Here is a 13384-nt window from a genome sequence, read left to right as displayed (position 1 = left end):
CTAAAATTCCTATTTGTTATTATTTTAATGATTTTGTTTAACCTCAATTTTGACAGAATGGGTAGATTTGTTGTTTCATATGAGTTTTTAACTTCTACTTACCCCATTTACATAATAAAACAAGTTCAAATAAAATTTGTTTTGTTTTTTAAATCACGAGTTCTAGGATTATGCTGGTGTTAAGTTTACAAAAATGATAAGCAGAAAAAAAACTACCCTCTCCATGAGAATCATGCTAGTATCTTCTGGCACAAAGTCGGTCTTGAGTGCTCCCCTCTATAGCAGTCATCTGACCATCTCTTGGCTTAGAGAGAGCCACCTGCTGGGGGCACCCCTAAGAGTTGTAAGGGCTAAACTCCTATGGACAAAAAAAGAAGATACCCCTATTAGCTGGAATAAATTTGAGACAAATATGCTGACCTAAATAAGAACTCAAGGCTTTTCCTGGTTTTCCTTGTTTGTATTTTCCTTAAGGGGATATAAAGAGAGCTATGCTTCAGTCTTCATTTCACTTCATTTGTTATTTTCCCTAATAGCTGTTGAAAGAATGCAGTTCAAAGAAAATGATGGCCCTTGAGACTCAGTAATAACAGATCTGCCATTGCCAAGCTGAATGCGGTGATAAAAGAGAGAACCAGAAACTTACCTGTTCACTGGATCGGGAGAGACAGCTCTTTATGACTTCCGTTTCCAGAAGTGTACGCTTATTCATCTCCACATGTTCGTAGTATTTAGAAAGTCGGGTCTGTCCTTGTTTATTCACCATGAGGAAAAATTTTATCATTTTTTTTTTCCTGGCCAATATTTTTCCAGGTAGTTCAAAAGTTATGCCAAGGGGTGCCTATAATTAGAACCTGAAAGCTGAAAGAACAAAAAGCTAAGATCAAATATCTCAAATAATAATTTTAGATATGTTCTATGGATGAACCAGAAGTAAATAAAATGTGGTCTGATAATACTGGTCTTTACTCCTATGAATTAAATGAGGTTTTAATGAATAACTAAACATAAATTTTCATTAGTTACCTCCCCCCCCCCAAAAAAATTTTGTTTTTAAGTAGGCTCCATGCCCAGCGCAGAGCCTAATGTGGGGCTTGAACTTACGACCCTGAGATCAAGACCTGGGCTGAAATAAAGAGTAGGATGTTTGAGCCATGTAGGTGCCCTTCTTCCAAAACATTTTTGAATTCTCCCAGTACTTCTACTCATATTTGCTTAACAGATTCATCATTTCTGTTGGGCATCAACTATGTGTCAAGTACCAAGAGAATACAAAGAAAAAGAAGTGGTGATTTCTTTCTTTCTTTCTTTCTTTCTTTCTTTCTTTCTTTCTTTCTTTCTTTCTTTCCAATGTTTAGAACATTTTATTAAAGCAAAAATTGTGGGAATTAAGTGAAATAGAAAAACACAGTAAAGATTTACAAAAACACTGATAACACCACTCAAGTCACACACAAATAAAAATGCAGAAAGGCCTTAAAAAGTTCATAGGTTGAGGGGCACCTGGGTGGCTTAGTTGGTTGAGCGCCTGACTCTTGATTTCAGCTCATATCATGATCTCAGGATCGTGGGATCGAGCCCCCAGTCAGGCTCTGCGCTCAGCACGGAGTCCGCTTGAGATTCTCTCTCGCCTCTCCCTCTGCCCCTCCCCCTGCATGTGCTCTCTCTCAATATAAATAAGTAAATAAATAAATAAAATATTTTAAAGGAAAGTTTATAAGCTGAAAATTATGGAGATTTCCTAAAGTGGATGTAACTGCTCCCTGCTGAGTATAGCGTTGATACAAGACCTTTGAGTGAATGCTGTCCCCAGCTTTTCTGCAATCCAGCGTTCCCTAGAAATTTGTTCTTTGGGAGATTCTGACTTGAAGACGGCCTGAGAGGACAAGGTAAGAGTTGAGACAGTCACGTAACTTATGGTCTAATTTTCTTCATCCTACTGGCTGTGTTGCGCTTATACGTATACACAGCTGGGGTCTTTTTCTTCAGCCTTCGCTAATATTCAAAAGGATATGAAGGATATGAGAAATTTGCTTGAGCAAAAATTCAGTACATAAAAGGCGGAGTGGGGAGCATCTGTACTAGGACTAAAAAGTTCTGTCTGATGGAAAATTAGTAAGTAGTGATTCCTGATCTTTCTGACCTTCACCTCTAGCAAAGGTGCTGGATAGGTAAACGAGCAACAGCAGTACGAGGAGATGAGGTGTAACCAGGACAGGTATAATACTTCTACGGTACACAGAAGGGAGGGATGAGGAACATCATGGGAGAGTTGGAAATGGCTTCCCAGAGGAGGGGCATTAAAGCGAGATCTTGAAGAATGATCCAGAGGGAGAGACGCTGAGGCAGAGAAAATAGGGGGAGCTCTGGGAAGTTCACTGCAGACGCAGGTCAGAGGGGCAGGAACGATGGTAGCAGGAAATTGAGCTGCTCACATAAAATAAAATTGGCTTTAGAAGTCATCCTAAGGAGGGGCGCCTGGGAGGCTCAGCCGGTAGAGTGTCTGCCTTCGGCTCAGGTCATGATCCCAGGTTCCTGGGATCGAGCCCCGCTTCCAGCTCCCTGCTCAGTGGGGAGCCTGCTTCTCCCTCTCGCTCTCCCTCTGTGTTCTCTCTCGCTCAAATAAAATCCTTAAAAAAAAAAAGTCATGCTAAGGAATATGAACTTTATTTTATGAACAGTAGAGACAAGATCTACAGTGACATTTTCTTCCTTCACTGTTGGAAGCAGTAGTAGTAATCTCCACTATTTGCCAAAGTCCCCCACCGAGACCCTCTAACCCGTCCTCTGGAAGGTCCTCTACCAAGCAATTTACGTATATTACTTAATTCTCACAATTCTCTGAGGCAGCTACTTGTGTTATTCCCAGTCTAAGGCCAATCAAATTGAAGTTCGGGGATGTTAGGATCCCCAAAGTCTCTAGATTACCTGTGTCGGAAATGAGATGCAGCTCAGAAGCCAAGCACATGCCTGGACCCATGACACCCCCTAACTCGTCCTCATCACTCAAGGGTTCGTGCTTGCAGTTTTATTTCTAACTCAGCTGTGCTAATCTCGTGTTTGGTCCTCCCATACTTACTTGAGGTTTTGAAATGATCAGTGCAAGAGAGCACAGTACTCTCAGTACTGGTCAGTACCTCCTTCATCAGGAGCACCGGAGCTGCCTCACTGACTCCCCTGCCAACAGCATATGCACGTTTTGTAAGATCTATGAAAATTCAGTGCAAAAGACCAACATTAATAATGGTTCTTAAATGAACTTTTTTTTAAGGATTTTATTTATTTATTTGAGAGAGAGAGAGTGTGTGCGCATGAGTGGGGGAGTGCCACAGAGGGAGAGAGACAGGGAGAAGCAGAGAAGCAGACTCTCTGCTGAGCAGGGAGCCTGATGCAGGACTCGATCCTAGGACCCTGGGATCATGACCTGAGCCGAAGGCAGACGCTTAAATGACTAGCCACCCAGGTGTCCCTCTTAAATGAACTTTTAAAATTTGGAATAATTTTACAGAAAAGTTGCAACAGATTACAGGATAATTCTTGGACTACATTTTGTATTATTCTTTGCCCTCCCAGTTCATTTCTTATTTCCTAAACCATATCAGACAGGTGGTTATCTCACAACAATTCCAAACATGGAGAGCTAGAAAGAGCCAGGCCCATTCTGGCAAAGCCTGGGCTGCCGTGTTCATTCAGGGCACAGGACAGGATGTTATGTAGACCAGCTCAGTCAGGGACATGGCAGCTGTGCCATGGGGGAGGCCTGTGGTCATTCACTCCCTTTTCCAGGAAGATAAGCTCACTACTGTAGGTGGGATTGCAACATACTCTGTTTAGTCATTTGGTATTAAGTGCCGCTTTTATTCTCCTTACAAATTACTGCCAGTAAATTACGGCTGGAGACCAGTAAATTACGTTACCATCCATTCTTTTATTCCCTTTTAGCAAAGTTATTTTAAAATGATCTTCGCCAAAAGTTAGAAATTACAATCCTATGCTCTGGATTCCAACTGCCAGCTAGAAGAAAGAGATATTGTCGTGGGTGTCTGGGTGGCTCAGTCGGTTGAGTGTTTGACTCCTGGTTTTGGCTCAGGTCATGACCTCAGGGCCCTGTCAGGGCTCCCTGCTCAGGGGGGAGTCTGCTTGTTTCCTTCTCCCTCAGCCCTCCCCCTACTCACTCACTCCCCTGTCTCTCTCTAAAATGAATAAATAAATCTTAAAAAAAAAAAAAAAGAAAGAAAAAGAAAAAGATATTGTCTCAAAGGTACTTGTGGCCAAACCTTTGCTTTTAAATGCCCTGGCTGCGTGAAGTGGTAAAATGAGATGTAAAATGGTCCCATTGAGATGTTACACCAAGGGTTCAAATTGGTTTCCACCTTAGCAAGCATAGCATTCCTTCCCACTGACTTCAAGAGCAAGGATGACAAACAAGGGCGTGTTGAACTGATACTCATTAGGATGCAGCCTTGAAAATAGTAGCTGAAGGCATCTAAAGGCTTGAATACATCATCTTTTTTTTTTGCATGCTCATAAACAATTACACAATTTATAGCTGTAGGATTACACAGTGGTAATAAAGTGGACAAGTAAAACTGTAAACTCTATTATAAAATATACAAAGCCGAAATATACGTGCGGAGACTCAGAGACGAGCACATGTTTGAGAACAGAAGATGATGACTGCTTTAAGCAACTATCCTGGGAACTAATCATCAGGGAGGAGAGAAATCAAATAATTATGAAACTGAGGTAGGGCTATAAGGGAAGAATATGCCTAGACAAGCGCTGGGAGTGGCCAGGGAGCAGGTATGAACTTCCTTTGTTTATAAAACTCTTTGCATTCAACAACACACAGGGCTGAGGAAGATGTTTTGATTGCCAGGACCTAGGGGATTCCACACCCAAGAGCCTGTGTGAATCAAGGACAGATAAGGAAGGGAAATTTCACTGGGGCAAAGCCTTACACAAAGGATGCCAGGATGCCTAAAGGCCAGGATGAGGGGGTTTGGGATAGTCATAGTAGAATATGAGCAGATCAATGTCCCAAGACCCTGTATGATACAAACTGCAAGCCTAGAGAAAAGAAAGACTGGAATGATTGCAATGCATACTGAATTGGGTACGGTTTTCATATTTCTGATGGTGTATTCTGAGACTGTCATCCAAAGATGACAAATAGATTTGAACTTGGGTGCCAACTGTGACTAACTGTATTTGCTGCTTTGAGCACCATGTTGGGAAGGATTCTGGAACTGTTCAGGTTCAAAGGGATGCCACGAATGATTAGTATGTCAGCCGCAGGTTAGGGAGCAGGGTGTGGCAACATATGCATCGCGTATCTGTCATCCCTGATGTGCACGCCCTTCATTCTGCAGATGGGAAAATGGATAATCTGAGATGTAGGGTGAAGTCTTGAATTCTGGCCCCTTGACTCATAATCCGATGCTCTCTTTATCTCATCACATTGCCTCTTTGCCTTGCTCAGTGTATTAGTGTCATTAGATGCTCATTTAAGCTTACTAGGTAAGCATCAACTTCAGGTAGCTTTGGGAACGATCAAGTCAATATTCTCTAATGCTGCTGCACATTTAATTTGGAGAATACCAAACAATACAATGCATGAAAACAGTCGAGTATGAAGTTTCTAGCAATCGAAGTGGTATTTGATGATGATTAATACCCTTTCAAGCTCTAAAGGCTTTTTATGTACCTCAGAATCAGACTATTGTAACACACACACACGGAATATTAGACAAAAACATGTTTGGCCCCATAAAAGTGAATGAAATCAAATCCTCCAAGTTAAGAAGCAAATTTCCACCAGGGAAACATAAAGTCCTCATAACAGTATAACAGTCAAAAGCATGAACTGGGGCCTGACAGTTAATTTTGTGATCCTTGGCAAGTTACTTAACCTTTTCGTACTCAGTCAAAGGTACAATGGGAATATAATAGATAGTACTTACCTTCTGGGTTGTAAGGATTAGAGGAGTTAGTATATGTAATGTTCTTAGAACTGGGTTTGGCAGTTGGCACATAGTACGAGCTACAAAAGTGTTGGCGAAAGTCATTACGATAATATATCATGTTGTCGTCAGTGAAGTCTGCCTATTCCAGCTCCCTCTTGCTAATCATAAAGAGCTAACTATCCTTTCTTTGAAGCCATTACTGTATCTTACAAAACTTGTCATCCTATGTAATGATAATCTGATTACATACTAAGCGCCCCTACAAGATCAGTGATTTTTACTTCTTTATTGTGACAATTTTATTGTGACCCAGCACACAGTACGTATATATCTGATTCAGTGATATATGATGCTCACCAAACAATACCTACCCAGACTGTGTGTACTGTACTCTAGTGTTTTTGTGACATTTTATTAAAAAATATAGTTGTAAGGTGTTTGGGTTACGTAGATATATGGATTTTTCTTTTTTTTTTTTTTTTTAAGATTTATTTGAGAGAGAGCATGTGTGTATGAGCGGCAGGTGGGGGGGGGTGCAAAGGAAGAGGGAGAAGCAGACTCCCTGCTGAATGGGGAGCCCAGCACGGGGCTTGATCCCAGGACCCTGGGATCATGACCTGAGCCGAAAGCAGATGCTTAATGGACTGAGCCCCAACATACAAAAGGCACATACTATCAACACGATCTATCACTGTTGAAACTGAAGTTGGTCATCTGCCCAAGACAGTTTTTGTTAAGTTTCTGTACTGTAAAGTTATCCCCCACCCCCTTCCATACCATACTCTCTGGAAGTCATTATATGTACCCCACATTTAAAGGGTGGGGAGTTATGTTCCATCTCCTTGAAGGAGAAGTACCTACGTAAATTATTTGGAATTCTACTGCACAAGAGATCTGTCTACCACACCCCATTATTTATTTATTCATTCAATCACTTATTTATATCAGTAGGGACTCATGGATATTTTATTTTATACTTTGGGTTATAATACAATATGAGCCACTGATTTTTAATTTCAGAAGCCACTAAAGAACTGTGGCCCAAAGTGTGAAAAACACTATATTAGAACATGAACTTGTGGGTAGGGTTCATATCTTATTTCAGATCTTTGTACAGTGCCTAGTGCAAGAGAATATCCAATAAATGTTTGTTGAATGAATGAAATAATAAAGACTTTTTTTTAAGTGATAATTTTTCCTTAAAAAAAAAATCACATCAGTATTCAAACAAAGCAGATACATAATGTACCCTGGTACCCCAACTCCTGCCCCAAAGCCTGTCAGTCTTCTCAAAGATAAAACCAATGCTCAAATTCTCCTAGACGTTCTATACATTTACAGGTAAATATGCACACATGTGGCGCAACTTTATTTTTTTAAACCTAAATGTGGGGGTGCCTGGGTGGCACAGTCGTTAAGCGTCTGCCTTCGGCTCAGGGCGTGATCCCGGCGTTGTGGGATCGAGCCCCACATCAGGCTTCTCCGCTGGGAGCCTGCTTCTTCCTCTCCCACTCCCCCTGCTTGTGTTCCCTCTCTTGCTGGCTGTCTCTCTCTGTCAAATAAATAAATAAAATCTTAAAAAAAAAAAAAAAAAACTAAATGTGACTGAACTCTAAAATGCTAAGAGGCTAGCCTAGGGTTTATCCTCTTCTGGTACCTTTGAATGAACCAGGTGCACTCACGAAGCCCTGGCTGGACCCTATAAAAGGGCACTGAAGAGATGCGATTTGGAATTCATCAGGAGCACTTGCTGTTCACTCGTCTAGTCCAGGCTCTCCTGGCCTTTGTCCCCTTGATCCAAGGGCCGTGGCTCCCATTCTTTCTCTCGCCTTAGTTCTTAATGACCTGGCTTGGATATCTGCAATCTTCCAGGACTTGACCTTTGGTATTTGCCCTCTGGCTGGAACCCCGGAAGCCTCTGGCACCCAGCCCTTGCTCTGTTAACTAGGAGTAGCAGCTACCTTACAGAGCGGTAGCGGAAGATTAAATGAGGTAAATGATGTAATTCTTGTAAAACACTGAACACACTGACTTCTTTCATTTCCTCTCTTATTGTGTATTAAACTAGAAAGGAATGCTGATAAGATTATAAGGAAACAGATAGGTATATGTATACATTGTGAGTGGTCCTTAAATTGTTACAAATTTTCTACAGTGTAACTTGATAGAATTGAACCAAAAAAATCATGAAAATGATTCTGCCATTTAACTCAAGCATTTCTGTCTTGGAAATCTATCCTAAGGCATAATTTTAAATCCACAGGCATGAAAATATTTATAGTAACATCATTTATAATAGTGAAAAATGACAAAGCTCAGATATTAGAAACTGAGAACCAGGTGTTAAATGAACACCATCTTGATAATTTTTAACCATTAAAATAAATATGCAACAGACCATAAGAGACGCTTAAGCATAGGAAACAAACTGAGGGCTGCTGGAGGGGAGTGGGGTGGGGGATGGGGTTACTGGGTGATGGACATTAAGGAGGGCATGTGATGTAATGAGCACTGGGTATGATACAAGACTGATGAATCACTGACCTCTACCTCTGAAACCAATAATACATTTTAAGTTAATTGAATTTATTTTTTATTTTTTTTAGATTTTATTTATTTATTCGACAGAGATAGAGACAGCCAGCGACAGAGGGAGCACAAGCAGGGGGAGTGGGAGAGGAAGAAGCAGGCTCATAGCGGAGGAGCCTGATGTGGGGCTCGATCCCAGAACGCCGGGATCACGCCCCGAGCCGAAGGCAGACGCTTAACCGCTGTGCCACCCAGGCGCCCCTAAGTTAATTGAATTTAAATAAACATTTAAAAAAGAAAAAAGAAAAATATACAGAGTATGCAGAAAAATGGGAAAATGTAGATTCAATAAAGTCACAAAGTCAGAACACCAAATTCTATACCCATATAGATTACAATTATGTAGAGGCAATATCGAGACTAGACAGAAATCATACAAAAATAATAAACAAACAGACAAAAAGAGATTAGAAAGATGAACCTTGAACACATCATGCTAACTGAAAGAAGCCAATCACAAGGACACTATATTGTATGATTCCATTTATATGAAATGTCAGGAATGGGGAAATCTATAGAGAAAGTAAATACATTAGGATTGCCAGGGGACGGGGGTTTGGGATGGGAGGTCTAAGAGGTATAGGGCTGTGATTATGGTTGAACAAATGTGAGTATATAAAAGCCACTGAATTGTACACTTTAAATAAGTGAATTGTATGGCATATGAATTATATCTCAATAAAGCCTGTTAAAAAAAAAAAAAAAAAAGACCAGACAATCTGGAAGAGCTCCCAGTGGCCAAATCTGGAACAATTTGGACAACAAATAACAGAGTATCAGATTATTACCCAAAGTATAAAATAAGTATACATTAGTACATACTGATATAAATACATGATTGAATAAATAAACAGGACAGAAGAATCCCACATACAAGTTTCGCCCGCTATCTGAAAGTAGACGGTTCCCAGGAAACCTTTACTAAGCCAAAATGGCAACAAAGCAAAGAAGCAATTACTATTAATTTATATGGGAAAAATTTTGAGCATTCTCAGACACAAAAAATAACCTCTCTTAGGCTTTTCTGATGCCTTAGGACTCATCTTGCTAAGGGATGTACAAAATAAATTGAGAGAAAGCACAGATCCTCAGGGACACAGTTCAAAGCTCTGGCAGATTGATGCTGTCATGCTGAGTGTGGTTCCCGAGGTTCCCGGGGAAGGAGCTTGGCGGGGCCCCTCTGGCCGCTCCGGGTGTGCACTGCCTCTGTGACTGCTCACTGCAAAACCAATGCTCCACACTATTTTAGCTTTTCGCCTTTTCTCATAAAAGTGAAAATCCTCTTTGGATTTCTTTCAGTTAACGAAAGCGGGTACTAACGTTCACGTAGGTCGTTCATAAAAGCAAAAGGTTTTCAATGGGAGATACCTGTGTATCTGTTGATAGGCTCTCCTCCAGGAGGTGGAGCTTAAATTCCCCCACCCATTCACTGGAGGGTGAGCCGAACTTAGTGACTCACTTCCAAAGGACAGCGTGTGGAAACAGAAAATGGTAACCTCACAGGAGAAAAACCTGGCACACACCACCTTACCCAGTGACGAAGGCTAACATCATCAGTCATGTCATGTCCCCTGATATGAGGTGATGAGAAAAGTACTTCATCTCTGCGGTATTCTTCCCCAAACCCACAGCCCAATTCTAATCATGCAAAAATTCAGTAGGAAAAACAAAAAACAAAAAACAAATGAAGGGACATTCCAAAAACTATTTTACCTGTATTTCCCAAAACTGTCAAGAAAAACAAGGAAAGAGTGAGAAAGTATCAGAGATCAGAGGAGATTAAGTAGCTAGTGGTGACTACATGCAAAGTGGTATCCTGGAGGGGATCCTGAACAGAGAAAGGGCATTAATAAAGAACTGGTGAGGGGCGCCTGGCTGGCTCAGTCAGAAGAGAATGCGACTCTTGATCTTGGGGTTGTGAGTTTGAGCCCCATTTTGGGTGTAGAGATTACTTAAAAATAAATAAACTTAAAAAAAATTTTGGTGAGGGGTGCCTGGGTGGCTCAGTCGGTTGAGTGTTTGCCTTCCGCTCAGGTCATGACTCCAGGATCCCCTGATCAAGCGCCGCATTGGGCTCTCTGCTCAGCAGGGAGTCTGCTTCTCCCTCTCCCTCTGTGTGTGCACTTTCTATCTCGCTCCCTTTCTCAAATCAATAAGTAAAATCTTAAAAAAAATTTTTTTGGGTGAAACATGAGAATAGTCTGAGTTTAGTTAACAATAATGCTACCCATGTTGGTTTTTTAGATTTGATAAATGTACCATGGTAATATGAAATGAAAACATTAGGGGAGATGGGTGAAGATATTCAGAAATTCTCTATACTATCTTTGCAATTCTTTTATAAATCTAAAATTATTTCAAATAAAAAGTTTATTTTTAAAAAAGGAGAGAGGGGCCCCTGTCTGGCTCAGCTGGAAAAGAATGTGACTCTTGATCTCTGGGTCATGAGATTGAGCCCCATATTGGGTGTAGAGATTACTTAGATTAAAAAAAAAAAAAAAAAAAAAAACTTTAAAGGATTTGTTTGTTGGTGTGTCTGAGTGTAGAAGTCTGTGTCACATTGGTTATATTAGTTATTTTTGGTTATATTGCTTAAGTAAGTTTTTATCAGTATATTATAGATGTTTAGGTATGAGGTTCATTTTTATTAATATTCCCAACAATTATACTTCAGGCTTTCTTATTTTCATTTAGCTAAGAAGCATATTAATTTTAATAGATGAGGTGTGTGTGTGTATCAATGTATACGTTCTATAAATGGATTACTATGCCCTTTGGTCGGGCTCTGTTCTGACCTGGATAACCTCTGAACTCCCAGTAACGCTTCCACCACACATCACCATTTGGGAACTTTTCCTCTTTTTCCCTAGTTCAGGGTTCAGAAAAGCTTTTTCTGTAAAAGCCAGGTAGTATTTTAGGCTCTGAGGGCCATATGGTCTCTTTCTCAACTAGTCACTCTGCCCCTGCGGAATGAAAGCAGCCCACACGATATAAATTATATGTAAAGAAACGGGTGCAGCTGTGTTCCAAGAAAACTTTATTTATAAAAGCAGTCAGCAACTGGATTTAGTCTGCAGGCTGTAGTTTGCTCTGCTCTAGACCAGTGCTTATCAAACTTAATGAGCACACAAATCACTTGGGGAGCTTATTAAAATATAGAAGCTGATTCAGTAGGTCTGGAGCAGGAACCATACATGGAGTGGCAGAGTATTAAAAGACTCATTAAAGTATACACCTACAAGGTCATGAAGTTCACCTTTCTCAATATCAAGTCAGACCAAATAACATGAGCTGAGTGCTTACTAGGTGCAAGTCAGCAAGGCAACAGAGTAAACACAAACACACTATTATGGATAATTGCTTTCATTTGGCCATGGATCTTAATCCACTGGATGAGAGGGCAAGCTGTCCTGACATGTCACCCACAGATCCTCAGGTTTGCTCAGGTGATCTGGCTGGCTGGCTGGCAGCCCCATCCCTCATGGCCTCTGCTGCTCTCTCTCAAAGTTGTACATATATTGGAATACAATGATACTTCCAGGAAGCGGAGAGCCATTCTTTTGTCAAGAATTTACTAGTAGCTGACTAGAATATTTCATTTAACCTCAAGAAATTACAACAATGCATGTTACACCATACACAAAAATTAACTCAAAATAGATCACAGACCTAAATATAAGAGGTAAAACTATAAAACTTTTAATTTTATTAAAAAAAAATTATTTTAAGTAGTTTCCATGCCCAGCCCGGGTTTGAACTCATGACCCTGACATCAGGAGTAACATGTTCTATTGACTGAGCCAGCCAGGTGCCCCCAAGACTATAAAACTTATAGAAGAAACAGATTTAAAACCAAAAGCACAGGGTCCCCTGTGTGGCTCAGTTGGTTAAGCAACTGCCTTCAGCTCAGGGTCCTGGGATGATACCCCGCATCAGGCTTCCCTGCTCAGCAGGGAGCTTGCTTCACCCTCTGCCTCGCCCCAGCTCGTGCTCTCTCTCTCACGCTCTGTCTCTCAAATACATAAATAAAATCTTTGAAAACAAATAAAAAAATAAAACCAAAAGCACAATCTACAACAGAAAAAAAAATGATAAACTGGATTTTATCAGACTAGAAAACTTGCACTTCAAAAGACACCATTAAGAAAATGAAAAGTCACAGACGGGGAGAAATTATTTGCAAATTGTATATCTGATAAAGGACTTGTATTTAGCATATATGAAAGACTCCTTCATAGGAAGACAAGCAACACAATTGAAAAAATGGACAATGGGGAGCTCCTGGGTGGCTCAGTTGGTTAAGCATCTGCCTTCGGCTCAGGTCATGATCCCAACGTCCTGGGAATGAGCCCCACATCTGGCTCTCTGCTGGGAGCCTGCTTCTCCCTCTCCCACTCCCCCTGCTTGTGTTCCCTCTCTCTCTGACTGTCTCTCTCTCTCTCTCTCAAATGAATAAATAAAATCTTTAAAAAAAAGGGGGGGAGAAAAAAAGGGGAGACTGGGTGGCTCAGTCATTTAAGCATCAGACTCTTGATTTCAGCTCAGGTCATGATCTCAGGGTTGTGGGATCGAGCCTGGCATCCACTGGGCTCTGTGTTGGGTGTGGGGTCTGCTTAGGGTTCTCTCTCCCCCTCTGCCCCTCCCGCTCATGCTCTCTCTCTCTCTAAAATAAATAAATAAATCTTTTTTTTTTTTTTTTTTTTTTTTTAAAGGGAGAAAATAACAAGGGCTGGTCGGGATGTGGAGACACTGGAATCCGCATGCAGTGTTGGTGGGAAAGTAAATGTTCCACCACTCTGGAAAACGATTTGGCAGTTTCTTAAAAATTT

The 13384-nt window shown here is 40.8% G+C and overlaps 1 protein-coding gene across 5 annotated transcripts in view; it reads right to left on the bottom strand.

Annotated features, from left to right (window-relative positions):
- The window catches only part of AP4S1 (adaptor related protein complex 4 subunit sigma 1), a 46128-nt gene that overhangs the window by 18399 nt on the left and 14345 nt on the right, over positions 1-13384 (bottom strand). For 3 of the 5 annotated variants that reach the window (XM_087859103.1, XM_045802622.2, XM_087859101.1), the window contains exon 2: positions 647-861. In XM_087859103.1, the coding sequence (XP_087715229.1) occupies positions 647-784 (138 nt within the window). In that variant the 5' untranslated portion in view covers positions 785-861. Of the gene's footprint in view, positions 1-646; positions 862-1790; positions 1877-3079; positions 3209-13384 lie in introns of all 5 variants that reach the window. The other 2 variants (XM_045802620.2, XM_087859102.1) reach the window with 2 other exon arrangements.

Source organism: Ursus americanus, chromosome 35, assembly GCF_024610735.1.
Source record: "Ursus americanus isolate L20-20 chromosome 35, mUrsAme1.1.p, whole genome shotgun sequence".
In the NCBI taxonomy this organism is placed as follows: Eukaryota; Metazoa; Chordata; class Mammalia; order Carnivora; family Ursidae; genus Ursus; species Ursus americanus.
This window is presented reverse-complemented; position numbering and strand designations above follow the sequence as displayed.